Source organism: Stegodyphus dumicola, chromosome 8 (genome assembly GCF_044657685.1).
Source record: "Stegodyphus dumicola isolate Sdum_Otavi_A_Nest chromosome 8, ASM4465768v1".
NCBI lineage: Eukaryota > Metazoa > Arthropoda > Arachnida > Araneae > Eresidae > Stegodyphus > Stegodyphus dumicola.
The window spans coordinates 35432796-35450884 of record NC_140775.1 but is presented as its reverse complement, the minus strand read 5'-3'; the positions used below and the strand labels follow the sequence as shown (position 1 = coordinate 35450884).

Genomic DNA, 18089 nt, shown 5'->3' with positions numbered 1-18089 from the left:
TAAATTACTGTATCATATTTTTAATTTTATAATTTCTGCATGCCATCTTACCAGATTTAAACTGATGATCTATAATATGGAAAAATCGATAATCCGGAATCGCCGAAGTCCCGACGAGTCCGGATTAACGACTTTTAACTGTAGTAATAACTAAGAATTATGTAAAACAGTAATCAATTAACAAAGTTAAAAATGCAAGAAATACCGTATTTGACGGCACACTTTTTTTCCTAAATTTTTCTAAAAAAAGTTATCTGCGTCTTATATGTGAAGGACACAGCTTAACTTTCAATACGGAATGCTATTTTTAGCCCGGATAAAGGTCTAGACACACATAACGTTTTCTACATCTGCCATAATTATTTTGCGCATGCGTGCAATATCTGTCGCCAAAAAGCGCCAAAGCTCGAAGCTGATGTTGAAGTTCGAACAGGTTCGACGGTCACATTACGCCTATGGAGCCTTTCCTTCTTTACATAGACTTTCTTTGACTCAGCCAACACACGTGTCGGTATCGGTGCTTAAAACTATTTGTTAAAAAAAATACTCTGGAAAATATGACTACAGGAAACAAGAGATTAAGCTATACAATTCAGTATAAACTAGGAGTGTTAAACTATGCCAAAGTACATGGAAACAGAGCAGCAGCAAGGTATTTTGGTCCACTACCTACCGAAAAAATGATACATACTTGGCGACTGCAGGAAGATCAACTGAAGACTGCTAAAAAACAAAAACATAACCTTCAATGTCCAGCTCCATCTTGGCCTGAACTTGAAAATGCCGTAAAAATGTGGGTGATAGATAAGAGGAAATCTGGGATAAGTGTTTCAACCAAAAGATAATCAATGAGGCCAAAGGATTTGCAAAAAAACATGGGAATCAGAACTTTTCATGGTCTGAGTGCTGGTGCTACAGGTTCATGAAAAGGCAAGGCTTATCAATGCGCACAAAAACAACTATTGCACAGAAAATGGCAGCAGATTATGAAGAAAAAACACTAGCATTTCATAGGTTTGTTATAAATGCATACAAGAATCTTTTGAGCTTCGTCAAATAGGAAATATGGATGAATTCCACTCACATTTGATTTACCATCCAACAAGACTGAGTATTAAAGGGTCTAAATCAATAACCATAAAAACCACAGGTCATGAAAAACCCGATATACGGTAGTTCTAACATGTTGTGCTAATGGCACAAAGCTACCGCTGTTTTTCATATTCAAAAGAAAAACTCATCCGAAAGAAAAACTTCCAATGGGTGTAATTATTCATGTTCATCCAAAAGGCTAGATGGACGAAGCTGGAATCAAACTGTGGTTACAGAACGTATGGGCAAAGCGACCTAGTGGAATGTTAAGAAAACCCTCTCCTTTGGTTTTGGATCAGTTTAGTGCCCATAGAACTGAAACCATAAAGAATAAAGCGAAAAAATTAAAAACCCAGATAGCTGTCATTCATGGTGGACTGACTAGCCAATTGCAGCCTTTAGATGTATCCGTGAATAAGCCATTTAAGGAAAAAGTACCAGAACGATGGAACAAGTTGATAGGAGAGCCACATCACGCCCTCACACCCTCAGGTAGAATGAAGCGGCCCTCTATTTCAAAAGTGTGCGAGTGGGTAAAAAGATCTTGGGAGGATGTAAAGGCTGAAGTAATTGTTAAGTCCTTTAAGAAATGCGGAATCAGAAATGCTCTTGACGGAACAGAAGACGACGCATTATTCGAAGAAGGTGATACTAGCAAACTAATAAACCATTGCAGGAGTTTATCATAGTCCCACTTTCATTTTTAAACATTTAGTTATTTATTTTATTTTATTAATAATTTACAGGGCATACAGTAAGGGATGCAAGCTCTTGAGTTGACCCAGGGCACTGAAAACTCTAGCTACGCCTATGACCCCAGGGCCCATATTTTGAAGATCACTGCTTTACATCATAAGTTACGCTCTAGACTGCACCCCATCAAAATATTAATATCACTCTTAAGTTAGTATTTTTTCATCCTAATTTTTTACTTCTTTAGACTAATGCAGTTGGATGGATAAGACCATTGAATATATAGTTCATTCCAAGTTCTGTATATAGAAAATGCATAGATAGTCGTTTTTTTTTTTTTTTCCCCCATACATAATGTGGATACATAATATTTTCATTAGCTCTCGAGTTCTTTGCTGTATTAAGTTACATTACGTATTCTATCCATTTGTTATCTGTCAAAATAATGAATTCAGATTAATTAAAAAAAGATTGCTGATTTAACATACGTGCAACATGCATTACCGAAAGATAAGATATGTTGGTCTTAACCGAGAACTGTTCCTTTCATGCTGCTGTTGGTAATAAATTGCTGAAAAATATATTTATTTACAAATGGCTAGCATTTGACTCTTAAGTTATTAGCTGTCATGCCTCTCAATATTTCTTCTTAGAGAATTGACACTGTTAAGTTCAGAGCAGATGTTTAAATGTTCATCTGTATATTGTCCATAGTCACAAAGAGAACATATTGGAGAATTCCATAGTCTTATCTAAAATAAGTAAACACTAAGGCAATTATATGTAATCAAAATGTGGAATAGTACCACAACTATAGTCCCAGAAGAATCTTGGACATTATATGCATTGTTTAGGGGACATGGAAGAGATTTACAAGCTTTTCTCTTAGCTTTTATGTACAAATCCGAGTCATGAATTTTCCTAAATTACATGTTTGCCAAAAAAAATATGTGCCATATATAAATGTATTGAATTAATAGCAAATAAGTGATATGGTAGTAGCTCTTTTCATTTATCTAAAGGGTTGTTTTGCTTATTAATGTTATATTTTCGCAACATACTGTTGCGTACGTACGGGTTCACAATGGATTGAATGTACGAGTCTGATGAAAAGTGAATAAAATTTATTATTATCCCAAGAATATATACAAAATGTTTAAATTTCCTCAGAGATATTCGTACAATACAGTCAAAAGTCTTTAATCCGAACTCAACGGGACTTCGGCGATTCCGGATTATAGATCATCTGTTTAAATCTGGTAAGATGGCATGCAGAAATTATAAAATTAAAAATATGAAACTGTAATTTATAAAATAATGAGCAATTATGATCTAAAGGGTATCAAAATTTACAAAAGAAGAAGCTTAATATTTATTTGTTTACTTTATTAAACATTTCTTTCAACACACGCATGCATAAGACATACATTACACGCATTGCCGAAATTAGAAAATTGCAACCAGAAAACTATTTGATTTGTATTCGTGATATTTATAATGACGAGAAATTTGATTTAAATCATATCAAAAATAGAGTACATCGAGATGAAATACAGCATTTAGTAAGGAATTATAAGCCGAATAAAATAAAAACATCTGCCCTGAAGATAACGATAGTGCTGACAGATCAACTTCCAGTACATTGCGCGCCACGACTTCCCCCCCCCGCGCAGAGCAGCGTAAAATTGATAAACAGGTTTCGGAACGGTTAAATAAACAAAGGATATGCCTTTATCCATTTTTTGTAGCAATTCCACTTTTTGTTTGATGGACATCGAAACATACTTTCGTTTTCTAGATCCTTTGGGAGCTCCAGCATCGGAAATTCTATTTGAAATAATCGAAAGTTCAAGCTTACTTTTATAAAATTGCTCTTACAGTCTGCAAAAAATAATAAGCCGGATCCAATTCGAAGATTAAGGAACAACGCAATCATCAACATTAACTGAAACAGATAATTAGATAATTTTAGCTTATACCGTCCGTTATACATTAAACGTGCACGCAAAAACGTATTCTGTGCTTGCGCAGACGCATATGCGCAGTCGTAAAGGTCTTGCGCGCACGCGTAAACGCCTATGGGCAGATAGACTTTACCTTTGAGGTCCGGATTATAGATCATTCCGGATTATAGGTGTCCGAATTAACGACTTTTGACTGTATCACAATATCTCACAGTATTTATATTTTAAACTACTAAAATGTTTAACAGAACTCAATTCAAAATAGAGAAAACCAATCCGATCTCACTACGAATTCGCTACAATAAACCACAAAAATTAAGTAAACAACTGAATTGAGATGTTTTCCTCCGGCTTTTATAACCATTTTTTAAATCAAGCACGAAAATATTCTGGTATTTTCTCAGTTTTTCCAGAAAGCAAATGCGTACAATTACGAGATATCTATTTATTAAATGCGCATGCACCTGTATTTTTAATTTTTTGGCATAGCTTTCTCTTCAAATAAGTCTCGTGCTGCATTGCACGTGGATATAAAGCAATTTTAATTGATTCTACTAAAATTAGCTAAATAAATACAAAACCCGGAACAATAAATTGAGTGATTTATAATTCCATCAAATGGCAATTTTTATCCTTCCATTTCCTTTATAATGCAGCATGATATTGTTACGAATTTGGTATTTAAAAAGCTAATGTTAGTTCAATTAGAAATTAAATGGTTTTTTTTCTCGCGCAGTGCAGCGCGTGACGAATATTAAAAGAAAGCTAAGCCGGAAAATTGAAAATACAAGAGCGCGTGCATTAAATAAATAAATACCTCTTTTTGATTTCGAGAAAGTACTGGAAAATTCTAGCGCGTGATTTTAAAATCTTATAAAAGGAGGAAAACATCTCAGTTTGTAGTAGTTGCTTAGTTTGTTGTTGTTTAGAAAACTACTGTTGTTGATTGTAGCGAATTCGCGGATTAGCGTTCTTTAGCTGTTTTGAATTACGTTCTATTGACATTTGAGTAGTTAAAAGAAAACTACTGTGAGATATTGTAATACTGCATGATAATTTGAGAAAATTTAAGCATTTTTGTTGTGATAATAATAAATTTTTGTTCATTTTTCATCGGACTTGTGCATTCATTTCATAACGAACCCGTACGCACGCAACAATTTTTGGTGTCAGAAGTGGGATTTGAATGCCAATAACAAGAGCGATGGAAGAAGAATTGAGACAGCTCATTAGTGCTTTTGCTGCATTCCAAGAAAAGATGGAAGCTGGCCAAGCATCATTTAAGGAAGAAATGAAATTGGGCCAGGAATCCGTTAAGGACGAAATGAAAGCCGTTCAAGCTGGTCAAGAAGAAATGAAAAGAGAAATTACTTGCATAATAGAAAATAAATTTGAAGCTATGGAAGGCAGAATTGACGCAGTTGAAAATAAAGTTGGACATATTAAAGAAAGAGTTTCTTCGGTGAAAGAAGAAATAGAAGAAAGAGTTTCTTCTGTAAAAGAACAAATTGATGAGAGAGTTTCTGCAGTTGCCAAAGAAATGGATACTTTAAAGAAATTCGTAGCGTCGGCAGGGAGCAGGAGTGATGATTTTAAATTCTTACCAATGCCTGCTCGTCCACCTCTGAAGCTATCCACATATGATGGGAAGACCTCCTGGCAGGTGTATAAGACACAATTTTCTATCGTGGCGGATGCGAATGGATGGGATTCCCAAGCTAAGGCCTGTCATCTCGCCGCTTCTCTAAGAGCCGACGCAGCGGATATCCTTCAGACTCTTCCCGAAAACAAAAGGTTAGATTTCGAAGCTCTGTCCGGCGCCTTGGAGTTGCGCTTTGGGAAGAAGTGTTTAAAAGACTACAGCAGGCTCCAATTAAAATCTCGTCAACAGAAGCCTACCGAAACACTTCAGGAGCTCGCCGCGGATGTTGAAAGGCTGTCCCATCTCGCCTTTTCGGAATGCCCGACAGAAACAAGGGAAATCCTGTCCTTGCAATACTTTATCGACGGCATCCGAGATACTGAAATACAGAAAGCTCTACGAATGGCGGATGTAAAAGATTTAAAAAGTGCTCTAGGTTACGCCATGAAATTTGAGGCAGCCCAGCAAGCCACTCGTCGAGACTGCCACCCAGTCAGAGCTGCTCAAGTCCAGGAGCCAGGGGATCAAGTCACCGCTCGACTTGACGATTTAACTAGACAACTGAACGCCTTGAGACGGAATATTGGTGAGAAGAAACCGACCGTTAAGTGCTGGAACTGCGGTGCTGAAGGACACATACGACGAAACTGCAAAACACCCCAGGGTACTGATGTTAAGACCGCTTCTAACAAGCAGCAGGGAAACTAATTAGTGGCCATCTCGCAGGGCGGAGGTTGCCAGATAATGAAAAGCCCCCGTTTAAAGCGCTTCAGATTTCTGCAGTGAGAGGCGGCAGTAATGGAAGTTTCATAATAGGACATATTAATGGAGTTCCGTGCAATATGACTATAGATACAGGAGCCAACGTCACCATCATCCGAAAAGATTTGGCTCAACAACTAGGAAACAAACTTATCTGGACGCCGCCCTGCGTTACCCTCCAGACTGTGTCCGGTGAGAAGATCGACATCGACGGAAAAGTAAATGTTAACATCACGTTTGGAAGTGCCGCTTACCATCACACGGCATATGTAGCAGAAATCACTGATTCTTGCATACTCGGATTGGACTTTCTAAGGAAATACAATTTTTCCTTGGATTTTAAAAATAACGAATTGCATTCTACATCTGAGGACATAGCGTTATTTCTCGTTAATGATGAAGAAGTTAAATCTGTCCATAAAATCATAGCACAAGACTATATTACAATACCGGCAAGAACAGAAATTTTACTTCCTGGATCCATAGCCGAAAATAGAAATTTCCGCTACGGCATCATAGAATATCCCAATAACTGTAATATCCCAAAAGGAGTATTAGTAGCCTCAACACTCGTCGACCTATCCAGAACGGTTATCCCGGTGAGAGTCGCCAATGTAACTGAAAAGTCAAGAGTTATTAAGAAAGGTGAAGTGGTTGCAACATGTACTCCAGTAACCAGCGTTGAAAAAAAGAGTAACATCCCAGAATCCGTGTCCTCAGAGAGCATTACATCGGAGTTATTGCAGAATGCACAATTAAACGATAAAGAGAAAAATGCTGCCGATCGCGTCATTAAAGATCTTCAAGCTGTTTTCTCCCGCTCGTCTTCTGACGTGGGTCGAACTAGTTTGACACAACATAGAATAGATACTGGCGATCATCCCCCGATCAAGCAACATCCAAGACGTCTACCGTTTGCTAAACAGGAAGAGGTGCGAACACTGTTAAAAGATATGGAAGAAGGCGATGTCATCGAGCCTTCAGCGAGTCCATGGGCATCTCCCATCGTTCTCGTCAGAAAGAAAGACGGCTCAACAAGATTTTGCGTTGACTATCGCCGGTTGAATGAGGTTACGAAGAAAGACAGTTACCCTCTTCCTAGAATTGATGACATTCTAGACACTCTTTCTGGAAGCAAGTGGTTCTCAACACTTGATTTAAAGAGTGGGTATTGGCAGGTAGAAATCCATCCTGATGACCGAGAAAAGACGGCATTTACTACGGGACAAGGACTTTGGCAGTTCAAAGTGATGCCGTTTGGACTGTGTAATGCGCCGGCAACATTCGAACGTCTTATGGAGACTGTTTTGAAAGGCCTTTCTTACGAAGCCTGTCTGATATACCTGGACGATATCATCATCGTCGGAAAGAGTTTTGAAGAGCATCTAGAAAATCTTAGAAAGGTGCTTCAGAAACTGAAAGAGGCCAATCTGAAGCTGACTCCCGCTAAATGCAAATTGTTTCGAAAGGAAGTGACTTACCTGGGACATGTCATCTCTGCAGAAGGTGTGCGCACGGATCCTGAAAAGGTATCAGCGGTTAAATCCTGGACGCGTCCCGAAAATGTCCATCAGCTGAGAAGCTTCCTAGGGCTTTGCACCTACTATAGGAGATTCGTGAAGAACTTTTCTTCCATCGCAAGACCACTTCACAAGCTGACAGAGAGCAAGCAAAGATTCTTGTGGACAAAGGAATGCGAGGATGCATTTAACAACTTAAAGGAAGCTTTAACATCTGCTCCAATCCTGACGTATCCTCAGCTCGACAGACCATTTATTCTCGACATCGACGCGAGCAATGAAAGTGTCGGTGCTGTTTTGTCCCAAGAAATAGACGGCCAAGAACGTGTAGTAGCTTACTGGAGCAAGTGCCTGTCTAAACCGGAGAGGAATTACTGTGTCACAAGGAAAGAGTTGCTCGCCATAGTCAAAGCTGTAGAACATTTCCATCATTATCTATACGGGAGAAAATTCCTCCTCCGCACGGACCATGCCTCATTGGCGTGGCTTTTAAATTTCAAAAATCCTGAGGGTCAAATAGCCAGGTGGATACAGAGACTCCAAGAATATGACATCACTATCCGTCATCGTAAGGGATCATCACACGGAAACGCCGACGCCCTGTCTAGAAGACCTTGCCAAGAAAACTGCCGATATTGTTCCAGGGTGGAAGCGAAATACGAACTGCTGACTCCGGTCGCAAGACAAATTACAACATCAACATCGGCTGCTCGAGACCCGTGGAGTGATGATGAAGTCAGGAAAGACCAGCTGGAAGACCGCGACATTAAACCCATACTTGATTTAATAGAGTCATCAAACAGAAAACCTACATGGCAGGACATTTCTATCTGTAGTCCTACAACAAAACAATACTGGGCACTCTGGGATTCACTTCACATTCGAAACGGCGTCTTATACCGGAAATTCGAGTCGGATGATGGGAAGACGTTCCGATGGCAACTGATACTTCCGAGATCCCGGATTCCTGATGTCCTCAAAGAACTACATAACAGCCCTACAGGAGGTCACTTTGGAATTATGAAGACCTTACAGAGAGTTCGTGAGCGCTTTTACTGGAATAATGCAAAGAATGACGTGCAAAAGTGGTGCCGATCTTGCGATGCCTGTGCAGGTCGGAAAGGACCGAGGAAACGCAGCCGAGGCAGACTGCAACGTTACAACGAAGGTGCGCCTTTTGAACGTATCGCATTTGACATCCTGGGACCTCTGCCACGAACTGCTGATGGCAACAAATACATACTCGTTGTCATTGATTACTTCACCAAGTGGCCTGAAGCTTATCCTATTCCTGATCAAGAGGCAGTCACAGTAGCTGAGGTAATGATACAGCACTGGATTTCCAGGTTCGGAGTGCCTCTTCAGTTACATTCCGATCAGGGAAGGAATTTTGCCTCGGCAGTAATCAAAGAACTATGCAAACTACTTGGCATTGACAAAACTCAAACGACGCCATTGCATCCCCAGTCAGACGGCATGGTAGAGAGGTTCAATCGAACCATCCTTAATAACCTCTCATTAGTGATTTCCAGAAACCAACAGGACTGGGACAAGAAATTACCACTCTTTTTACTGGCTTACCGCAGTGCTGTCCACGAGACTACCGGCTATTCTCCATCACAGATGCTCTTCGGTCTTGACCTTCGTCTGCCTTGTGATCTATTGTTTGGCCGCCCTCCGGATGCTCCTTCATCGTCTGAGGAATATATTCAAGATCTCCAGGCCCGGTTTGAAGTGATGCACAATTTTGCACGAGAGCGAGTCAACTTGGCGACGGAGAAGATGAAGACCCGCTACGACACTAGAGCTACTGAACATCAGTTCCACGAAGGAGACAAAGTGTGGTTGTGGAATCCAACTCGACGAAAAGGACTTTGTCCGAAATTACAGTCACCTTGGGATGGCCCGTACACAGTCCTAAAAAGGCTGAATGACGTCGTGGTTCGGATTCGTAAGTCTTCGAACTCTAAACCTAAAGTCGTTCATTACGACAGGTTAGCTCATTACTATGGCCATAGTACATAATGTAAATAATTGTAAATAGTATAAGACCATGGTCCATTTTTGTTTTTAAATGTGTATTTGATTTGTATTTGATAGCATTTGATTTGTTTTATGTATTGCATTTATTGTTCATGTTGTTTATTATTGTAATGTAATGCTTATTAATGCATTTATGCCACAGTTGTAAGTTTTGCTTCCTGTCCAGGGATTGTACTGCCCGGGACGTGCAGTCCTTGGGAAGGGGGCAGTGTTACGAATTTGGTATTTAAAAAGCTAATGTTAGTTCAATTAGAAATTAAATGGTTTTATTTCTCGCGCAGTGCAGCGCGTGACGAATATTAAAAGAAAGCTAAGCCGGAAAATTGAAAATACAAGAGCGCGTGCATTAAATAAATAAATATCTCTTTTTGATTTCGAGAAAGTACTGGAAAATTCTAGCGCGTGATTTTAAAATCTTATAAAAGGAGGAAAACATCTCAGTTTGTAGTAGTTGCTTAGTTTGTTGTTGTTTAGAAAACTACTGTTGTTGATTGTAGCGAATTCGCGGATTAGCGTTCTTTAGTTGTTTTGAATTACGTTCTATTGACATTTGAGTAGTTAAAAGAAAACTACTGTGAGATATTGTAATACTGCATGATAATTTGAGAAAATTTAAGCATTTTTGTTGTGATAATAATAAATTTTTGTTCATTTTTCATCGGACTTGTGCATTCATTTCATAACGAACCCGTACGCACGCAACAATATTGAAAAAAATTAATAGCTTCTATTTTCATGATTTACTCATTAAAAAAATTCATAGTTATGAAAAAGAGCTAGGAGGAAGTAAATAGAGCAAGATCAAATATGGAATTAGCAGAAAGATAGCTATATTTATACATAGCTGTAACAGCTGTTTGTATACCGTATTTACTCACATACAACCTTGTGCTTATTTAAGTGGTCACATAATTTTCCCTTTCCTCAAGAACTTCATTAAATTTTGAAGTGGATTCCTCTGCTAAGTGGTTGCTTTTGTTTATTAATTGATTTGCTCAAGGATTTTGGGTATGTGGGCTCTGGTTGATAAGTAGTAATAGTGAAGAGCTTCTAGAAAATGAGAATATCTAATGCTTTTGGTGGCAACGGTAAAGATGGCAATGACTTGGAAGTTGTAGCAGATGACAAAGACAAAAAGCAATTCCAGCAACATTAAATATTTGAGATCTAAGAAATAACAGTTAACAATAATAAGAGCAACTGTGATTTAGGACACATAGAAGTAGAAATGAAAATATCTTATTGATATTGTAATATTAAAGTTACTATTTATTCTTAGTGGATTGTAAACTAAAAATATTATGATAGTTACTGACAGTTTATTCATGAGTATTTTTCATTTTTTATGTTCTTACCATAACCACATCCTTTGGAAATTAAAATATTTGCACAGTTTTTCACTCTCGAATTTGTACACTAAAAGTTTTGAAAAACAAAGGGAAAATATGCGAGTAAATATGATATTTATTATTTAGTTATTGCTGATCATAATGTAGCAGCTTCATTATTGGCTAGTTATCACTTAAAAATTGCAAATACCAGTTAATACTTAAATGTATAAAATTTCGATACTTTCTAATTATCCACTTCCCTTCCTGAAAAGTCACTAGCTGTTGCTGACAAATTTTTCACCAAGCTAAAATGTAGAAGACAATAAGTATTTGAAAAATTGGTAATTATGTAAAACAGTAATCAGTACAGTCAAAAGTCGTTACTTCGGACACCCATAATCCAGAATGATCTATAATCCGGACCTCAAAGCTACAAACTTTCTGCCAAGCGTCGCGTTGGACCTTTACAGCTGCGAATATGCGTGTGCACGTGCGCAAAATACGTTTACAATGGACGGTATAAGCTAAGCTAAAATTATCTAATTCAGTTAATGTTGCAGATTGCGTTGTTCCATAATCTTTGAATTGGATCCGGCTTATTATTTTTTGCAGACTGTTAGAGCAATTTTATAAAGGTAAGCTTGAACTTTCGATTATGTCAAATAGAATTTCCGATATATATTTACTAATATGTAAAGGATCTACAAAGCAAAAGTATGTTTCGAAGTCCATTAAATAAAAAGTGGAATTGCTGCAAAAAATGGTTAAAGGCATATCTTTGGTTTACCTAACCATTCCGAAGTCTGTTTATCAATTTCACGCTGCTCTGCGGGGCGCTGTGAATTGGAAGTTTATCTGTCAGCACTATCCTTATCTTCAGGGCAGATGTTTTTATTTTATTTGGCTTATAATTCCTTACTAAATGTAGTATTTCATCTCGATGTACTCCGTCTTTGATATGATTAAAATCAAATTCCTCTTCATTATAATTTGTTTCCGATAGCGAAGAAGGTAAAGTAAACAAATAAATATTAAGCTCTTTTTTCGTAAATTTTGATACCCTTTACATCATAATTGTTCTTTATTTCATAAATTACTGTTTCATATTTTTAATTTTATAATTTCTGCATGCCATCTTACCAGATTTAAACTGATGATCTATAATATGGAAAAATCGATAATCCGGAATCGCCGAAGTCCCGACGAGTCCGGATTAACGACTTTTAACTGTAGTAATAACTAAGAATTATGTAAAACAGTAATCAATTAACAAAGTTAAAAATGCAAGAAATACCGTATTTGACGGCACACTTTTTTTCCTAAATTTTTTCTAAAAAAAGTTATCTGCGTCTTATATGTGAAGGACACAGCTTAACTTTCAATACGGAATGCTATTTTTAGCCCGGATAAAGGTCTAGACACACATAACGTTTTCTACATCTGCCATAATTATTTTGCGCATGCGTGCAATATCTGTCGCCAAAAAGCGCCAAAGCTCGAAGCTGATGTTGAAGTTCGAACAGGTTCGACGGTCACATTACGCCTATCGAGCCTTTCCTTCTTTACATAGACTTTCTTTGACTCAGCCAACACACGTGTCGGTATCGGTGCTTAAAACTATTTGTTAAAAAAAAATACTCTGGAAAATATGACTACAGGAAACAAGAGATTAAGCTATACAATTCAGTATAAACTAGGAGTGTTAAACTATCCCAAAGTACATGGAAACAGAGCAGCAGAAGGTATTTTGGTCCACTACCTACCGAAAAAATGATACATACTTGGCGACTGCAGGAAGATCAACTGAAGACTGCTAAAAAACAAAAACATAACCTTCAATGTCCAGCTCCATCTTGGCCTGAACTTGAAAATGCCGTAAAAATGTGGGTGATAGATAAGAGGAAATCTGGGATAAGTGTTTCAACCAAAAGATAATCAATGAGGCCAAAGGATTTGCAAAAAAACATGGGAATCAGAACTTTTCATAGTCTGAGTGCTGGTGCTACAGGTTCATGAAAAGGCAAGGCTTATCAATGCGCACAAAAACAACTATTGCACAGAAAATGGCAGCAGGTTATGAAGAAAAAACACTAGTATTTCATAGGTTTGTTATAAATGCATGCAAGAATCTTTTGAGATTCGTCAAATAGGAAATATGGATGAATTCCACTCACATTTGATTTACCATCCAACAAGACTGAGTATTAAAGGGTCTAAATCAATAACCATAAAAACCACAGGTCATGAAAAACCCGATATACGGTAGTTCTAACATGTTGTGCTAATGGCACAAAGCTACCGCTGTTTTTCATATTCAAAAGAAAAACTCATCCGAAAGAAAAACTTCCAATGGGTGTAATTATTCATGTTCATCCAAAAGGCTAGATGGACGAAGCTGGAATCAAACTGTGGTTACAGAACGTATGGGCAAAGCGACCTAGTGGAATGTTAAGAAAACCCTCTCCTTTGGTTTTGGATCAGTTTAGTGCCCATAGAACTGAAACCATAAAGAATAAAGCGAAAAAATTAAAAACCCAGATAGCTGTCATTCCTGGTGGACTGACTAGCCAATTGCAGCCTTTAGATGTATCCGTGAATAAGCCATTTAAGGAAAAAGTACCAGAACGATGGAACAAGTGGATAGGAGAGCCACATCACGCCCTCACACCCTCAGGTAGAATGAAGCGGCGGTCTATTTCAAAAGTGTGCGAGTGGGTAAAAAGATCTTGGGAGGACGTAAAGGCTGAAGTAATTGTTAAGTCCTTTAAGAAATGCGGAATCAGAAATGCTCTTGACGGAACAGAAGACGACGCATTATTCGAAGAAGGTGATACTAGCGAAGAAGGTGATACTAGCAAACTAATAAACCATTGCAGGAGTTTATCATAGTCCCACTTTCATTTTTAAACATTTAGTTATTTATTTTATTTTATTAATAATTTACAGGGCATACAGTAAGGGATGCAAGCTCTTGAGTTGACCCAGGGCACTGAAAACTCTAGCTACGCCTATGACCCCAGGGCCCATATTTTGAAGATCACTGCTTTACATCATAAGTTACGCTCTAGACTGCACCCCATCAAAATACTAATATCACTCTTAAGTTAGTATTTTTTCATCCTAATTTTTTACTTCTTTAGACTAATGCAGTTGGATGGATAAAACCATTGAATATATAGTTCATTCCAAGTTCTGTATATAGAAAATGCATAGATAGTCGTTTTTTTTTTTTTTTTCCCCATACATAATGTGGATACATAATATTTTCATTAGCTCTCGAGTTCTTTGCTGTATTAAGTTACATTACGTATTCTATCCATTTGTTATCTGTCAAAATAATGAATTCAGATTAATTAAAAAAAGATTGCTGATTTAACATACGTGCAACATGCATTACCGATAGATAAGATATGTTGGTCTTAACCGAGAACTGTTCCTTTCATGCTGCTGTTGGTAATAAATTGCTGAAAAATATATTTATTTACAAATGGCTAGCATTTGACTCTTAAGTTATTAGCTGTCATGCCTCTCAATATTTCTTCTTAGAGAATTGACACTGTTAAGTTCAGAGCAGATGTTTAAATGTTCATCTGTATATTGTCCATAGTCACAAAGAGAACATATTGGAGAATTCCATAGTCTTATCTAAAATAAGTAAACACTAAGGCAATTATATGTAATCAAAATGTGGAATAGTACCACAACTATAGTCCCAGAAGAATCTTGGACATTATATCCATTGTTTAGGGGACATGGAAGACATTTACAAGCTTTTCTCTTAGCTTTTATGTACAAATCCGAGTCATGAATTTTCCTAAATTACATGTTTGCCAAAAAAAATATGTGCCATATATAAATGTATTGAATTAATAGCAAATAAGTGATATGGTAGTAGCTCTTTTCATTTATCTAAAGGGTTGTTTTGCTTATTAATGTTATATTTTCGCAACATACTGTTGCGTACGTACGGGTTCACAATGGATTGAATGTACGAGTCTGATGAAAAGTGAATAAAATTTATTATTATCCCAAGAATAAATACAAAATGTTTAAATTTCCTCAGAGATATTCGTACAATACAGTCAAAAGTCTTTAATCCGAACTCAACGGGACTTCGGCGATTCCGGATTATAGATCATCTGTTTAAATCTGGTAAGATGGCATGCAGAAATTATAAAATTAAAAATATGAAACTGTAATTTATAAAATAATGAGCAATTATGATCTAAAGGGTATCAAAATTTACAAAAGAAGAAGCTTAATATTTATTTGTTTACTTTATTAAACATTTCTTTCAACACACGCATGCATAAGACATACATTACACGCATTGCCGAAATTAGAAAATTGCAACCAGAAAACTATTTGATTTGTATTCGTGATATTTATAATGACGAGAAATTTGATTTAAATCATATCAAAAATAGAGTACATCGAGATGAAATACAGCATTTAGTAAGGAATTATAAGCCGAATAAAATAAAAACATCTGCCCTGAAGATAACGATAGTGCTGACAGATCAACTTCCAGTACATTGCGCGCCACGACTTCCCCCCCCCCCCCCGCGCAGAGCAGCGTAAAATTGATAAACAGGTTTCGGAACGGTTAAATAAACAAAGGATATGCCTTTATCCATTTTTTGTAGCAATTCCACTTTTTGTTTGATGGACATCGAAACATACTTTCGTTTTCTAGATCCTTTGGGAGCTCCAGCATCGGAAATTCTATTTGAAATAATCGAAAGTTCAAGCTTACTTTTATAAAATTGCTCTTACAGTCTGCAAAAAATAATAAGCCGGATCCAATTCGAAGATTAAGGAACAACGCAATCATCAACATTAACTGAAACAGATAATTAGATAATTTTAGCTTATACCGTCCGTTATACATTAAACGTGCACGCAAAAACGTATTCTGTGCTTGCGCAGACGCATATGCGCAGTCGTAAAGGTCTTGCGCGCACGCGTAAACGCCTATGGGCAGATAGACTTTACCTTTGAGGTCCGGATTATAGATCATTCCGGATTATGGGTGTCCGAATTAACGACTTTTGACTGTATCACAATATCTCACAGTATTTATATTTTAAACTACTAAAATGTTTAACAGAACTCAATTCAAAATAGAGAAAACCAATCCGATCTCACTACGAATTCGCTACAATAAACCACAAAAATTAAGTAAACAACTGAATTGAGATGTTTTCCTCCGGCTTTTATAACCATTTTTTAAATCAAGCACGAAAATATTCTGGTATTTTCTCAGTTTTTCCAGAAAGCAAATGCGTACAATTACGAGATATCTATTTATTAAATGCGCATGCACCTGTATTTTTAATTTTTTGGCATAGCTTTCTCTTCAAATAAGTGTCGTGCTGCATTGCACGTGGATATAAAGCAATTTTAATTGATTCTACTAAAATTAGCTAAATAAATACAAAACCCGGAACAATAAATTGAGTGATTTATAATTCCATCAAATGGCAATTTTTATCCTTCCATTTCCTTTATAATGCAGCATGATATTGAAAAAAATTAATAGCTTCTATTTTCATGATTTACTCATTAAAAAGATTCATAATTATGAAAAAGAGCTAGGAGGAAGTAAATAGAGCAAGATCAAATATGGAATTAGCAGAAAGATAGCTATATTTATACATAGCTGTAACAGCTGTTTGTATACCGTATTTACTCACATACAACCTTGTGCTTATTTAAGTGGTCACATAATTTTCCCTTTCCTCAAGAACTTCATTAAATTTTGAAGTGGATTCCTCTGCTAAGTGGTTGCTTTTGTTTATTAATTGATTTGCTCAAGGATTTTGGGTATGTGGGCTCTGGTTGATAAGTAGTAATAGTGAAGAGCTTCTAGAAAATGAGAATATCTAATGCTTTTGGTGGCAACGGTAAAGATGGCAATGACTTGGAAGTTGTAGCAGATGACAAAGACAAAAAGCAATTCCAGCAACATTAAATATTTGAGATCTAAGAAATAACAGTTAACAATAATAAGAGCAACTGTGATTTAGGACACATAGAAGTAGAAATGAAAATATCTTATTGATATTGTACTATTAAAGTTACTATTTATTCTTAGTGGATTGTAAACTAAAAATATTATGATAGTTACTGACAGTTTATTCATGAGTATTTTTCATTTTTTATGTTCTTACCATAACCACATCCTTTGGAAATTAAAATATTTGCACAGTTTTTCACTCTCGAATTTGTACACTAAAAGTTTTGAAAAACAAAGGGAAAATATGCGAGTAAATATGATATTTATTATTTAGTTATTGCTGATCATAATGTAGCAGCTTCATTATTGGCTAGTTATCACTTAAAAATTGCAAATACCAGTTAATACTTAAATGTATAAAATTTCGATACTTTCTAATTATCCACTTCCCTTCCTGAAAAGTCACTAGCTGTTGCTGACAAATTTTTCACCAAGCTAAAATGTAGAAGACAATAAGTATTTTAAAAATTGGTAATTATGTAAAACAGTAATCAGTACATTCAAAAGTCGTTAATTCGGACACCCATAATCTGGAATGATCTATAATCCGGACCTCAAAGCTACAAACTTTCTGCCAAGCGTCGCGTTGGACCTTTACAGCTGCGAATATGCGTGTGCACGTGCGCAAAATACGTTTACAATGGACGGTATAAGCTAAGCTAAAATTATGTAATTCAGTTAATGTTGCAGAGTGCGTTGTTCCATAATCTTTGAATTGGATCCGGCTTATTATTTTTTGCAGACTGTTATAGCAATTTTATAAAGGTAAGCTTGAACTTTCGATTATGTCAAATAGAATTTCCGATATATATTTACTAATATGTAAAGGATCTACAAAGCAAAAGTATGTTTCGAAGTCCATTAAACAAAAAGTGGAATTGCTGCAAAAAATGGATAAAGGCATATCTTTTGTTTACCTAACCATTCCGAAGTCTGTTTATCAATTTCACGCTGCTCTGCGGGGCGCTGTGAATTGGAAGTTTATCTGTCAGCACTATCCTTATCTTCAGGGCAGATGTTTTT

The 18089-nt window shown here is 36.7% G+C and overlaps 1 protein-coding gene across 1 annotated transcript in view; it reads left to right on the top strand.

Moving 5' to 3' along the window:
* Positions 1–1830: 1830 nt before the first annotated feature.
* LOC118200504 (uncharacterized) overlaps positions 1831–18089 on the top strand; it is a 104531-nt gene continuing 88272 nt past the window's right edge. The window contains exon 1 of the mRNA XM_085821736.1: positions 1831–1995. Within this exon, the coding sequence (XP_085677862.1) occupies positions 1854–1995 (142 nt within the window). The 5' untranslated portion in view covers positions 1831–1853. The remainder of the gene's footprint in view (positions 1996–18089) is intronic.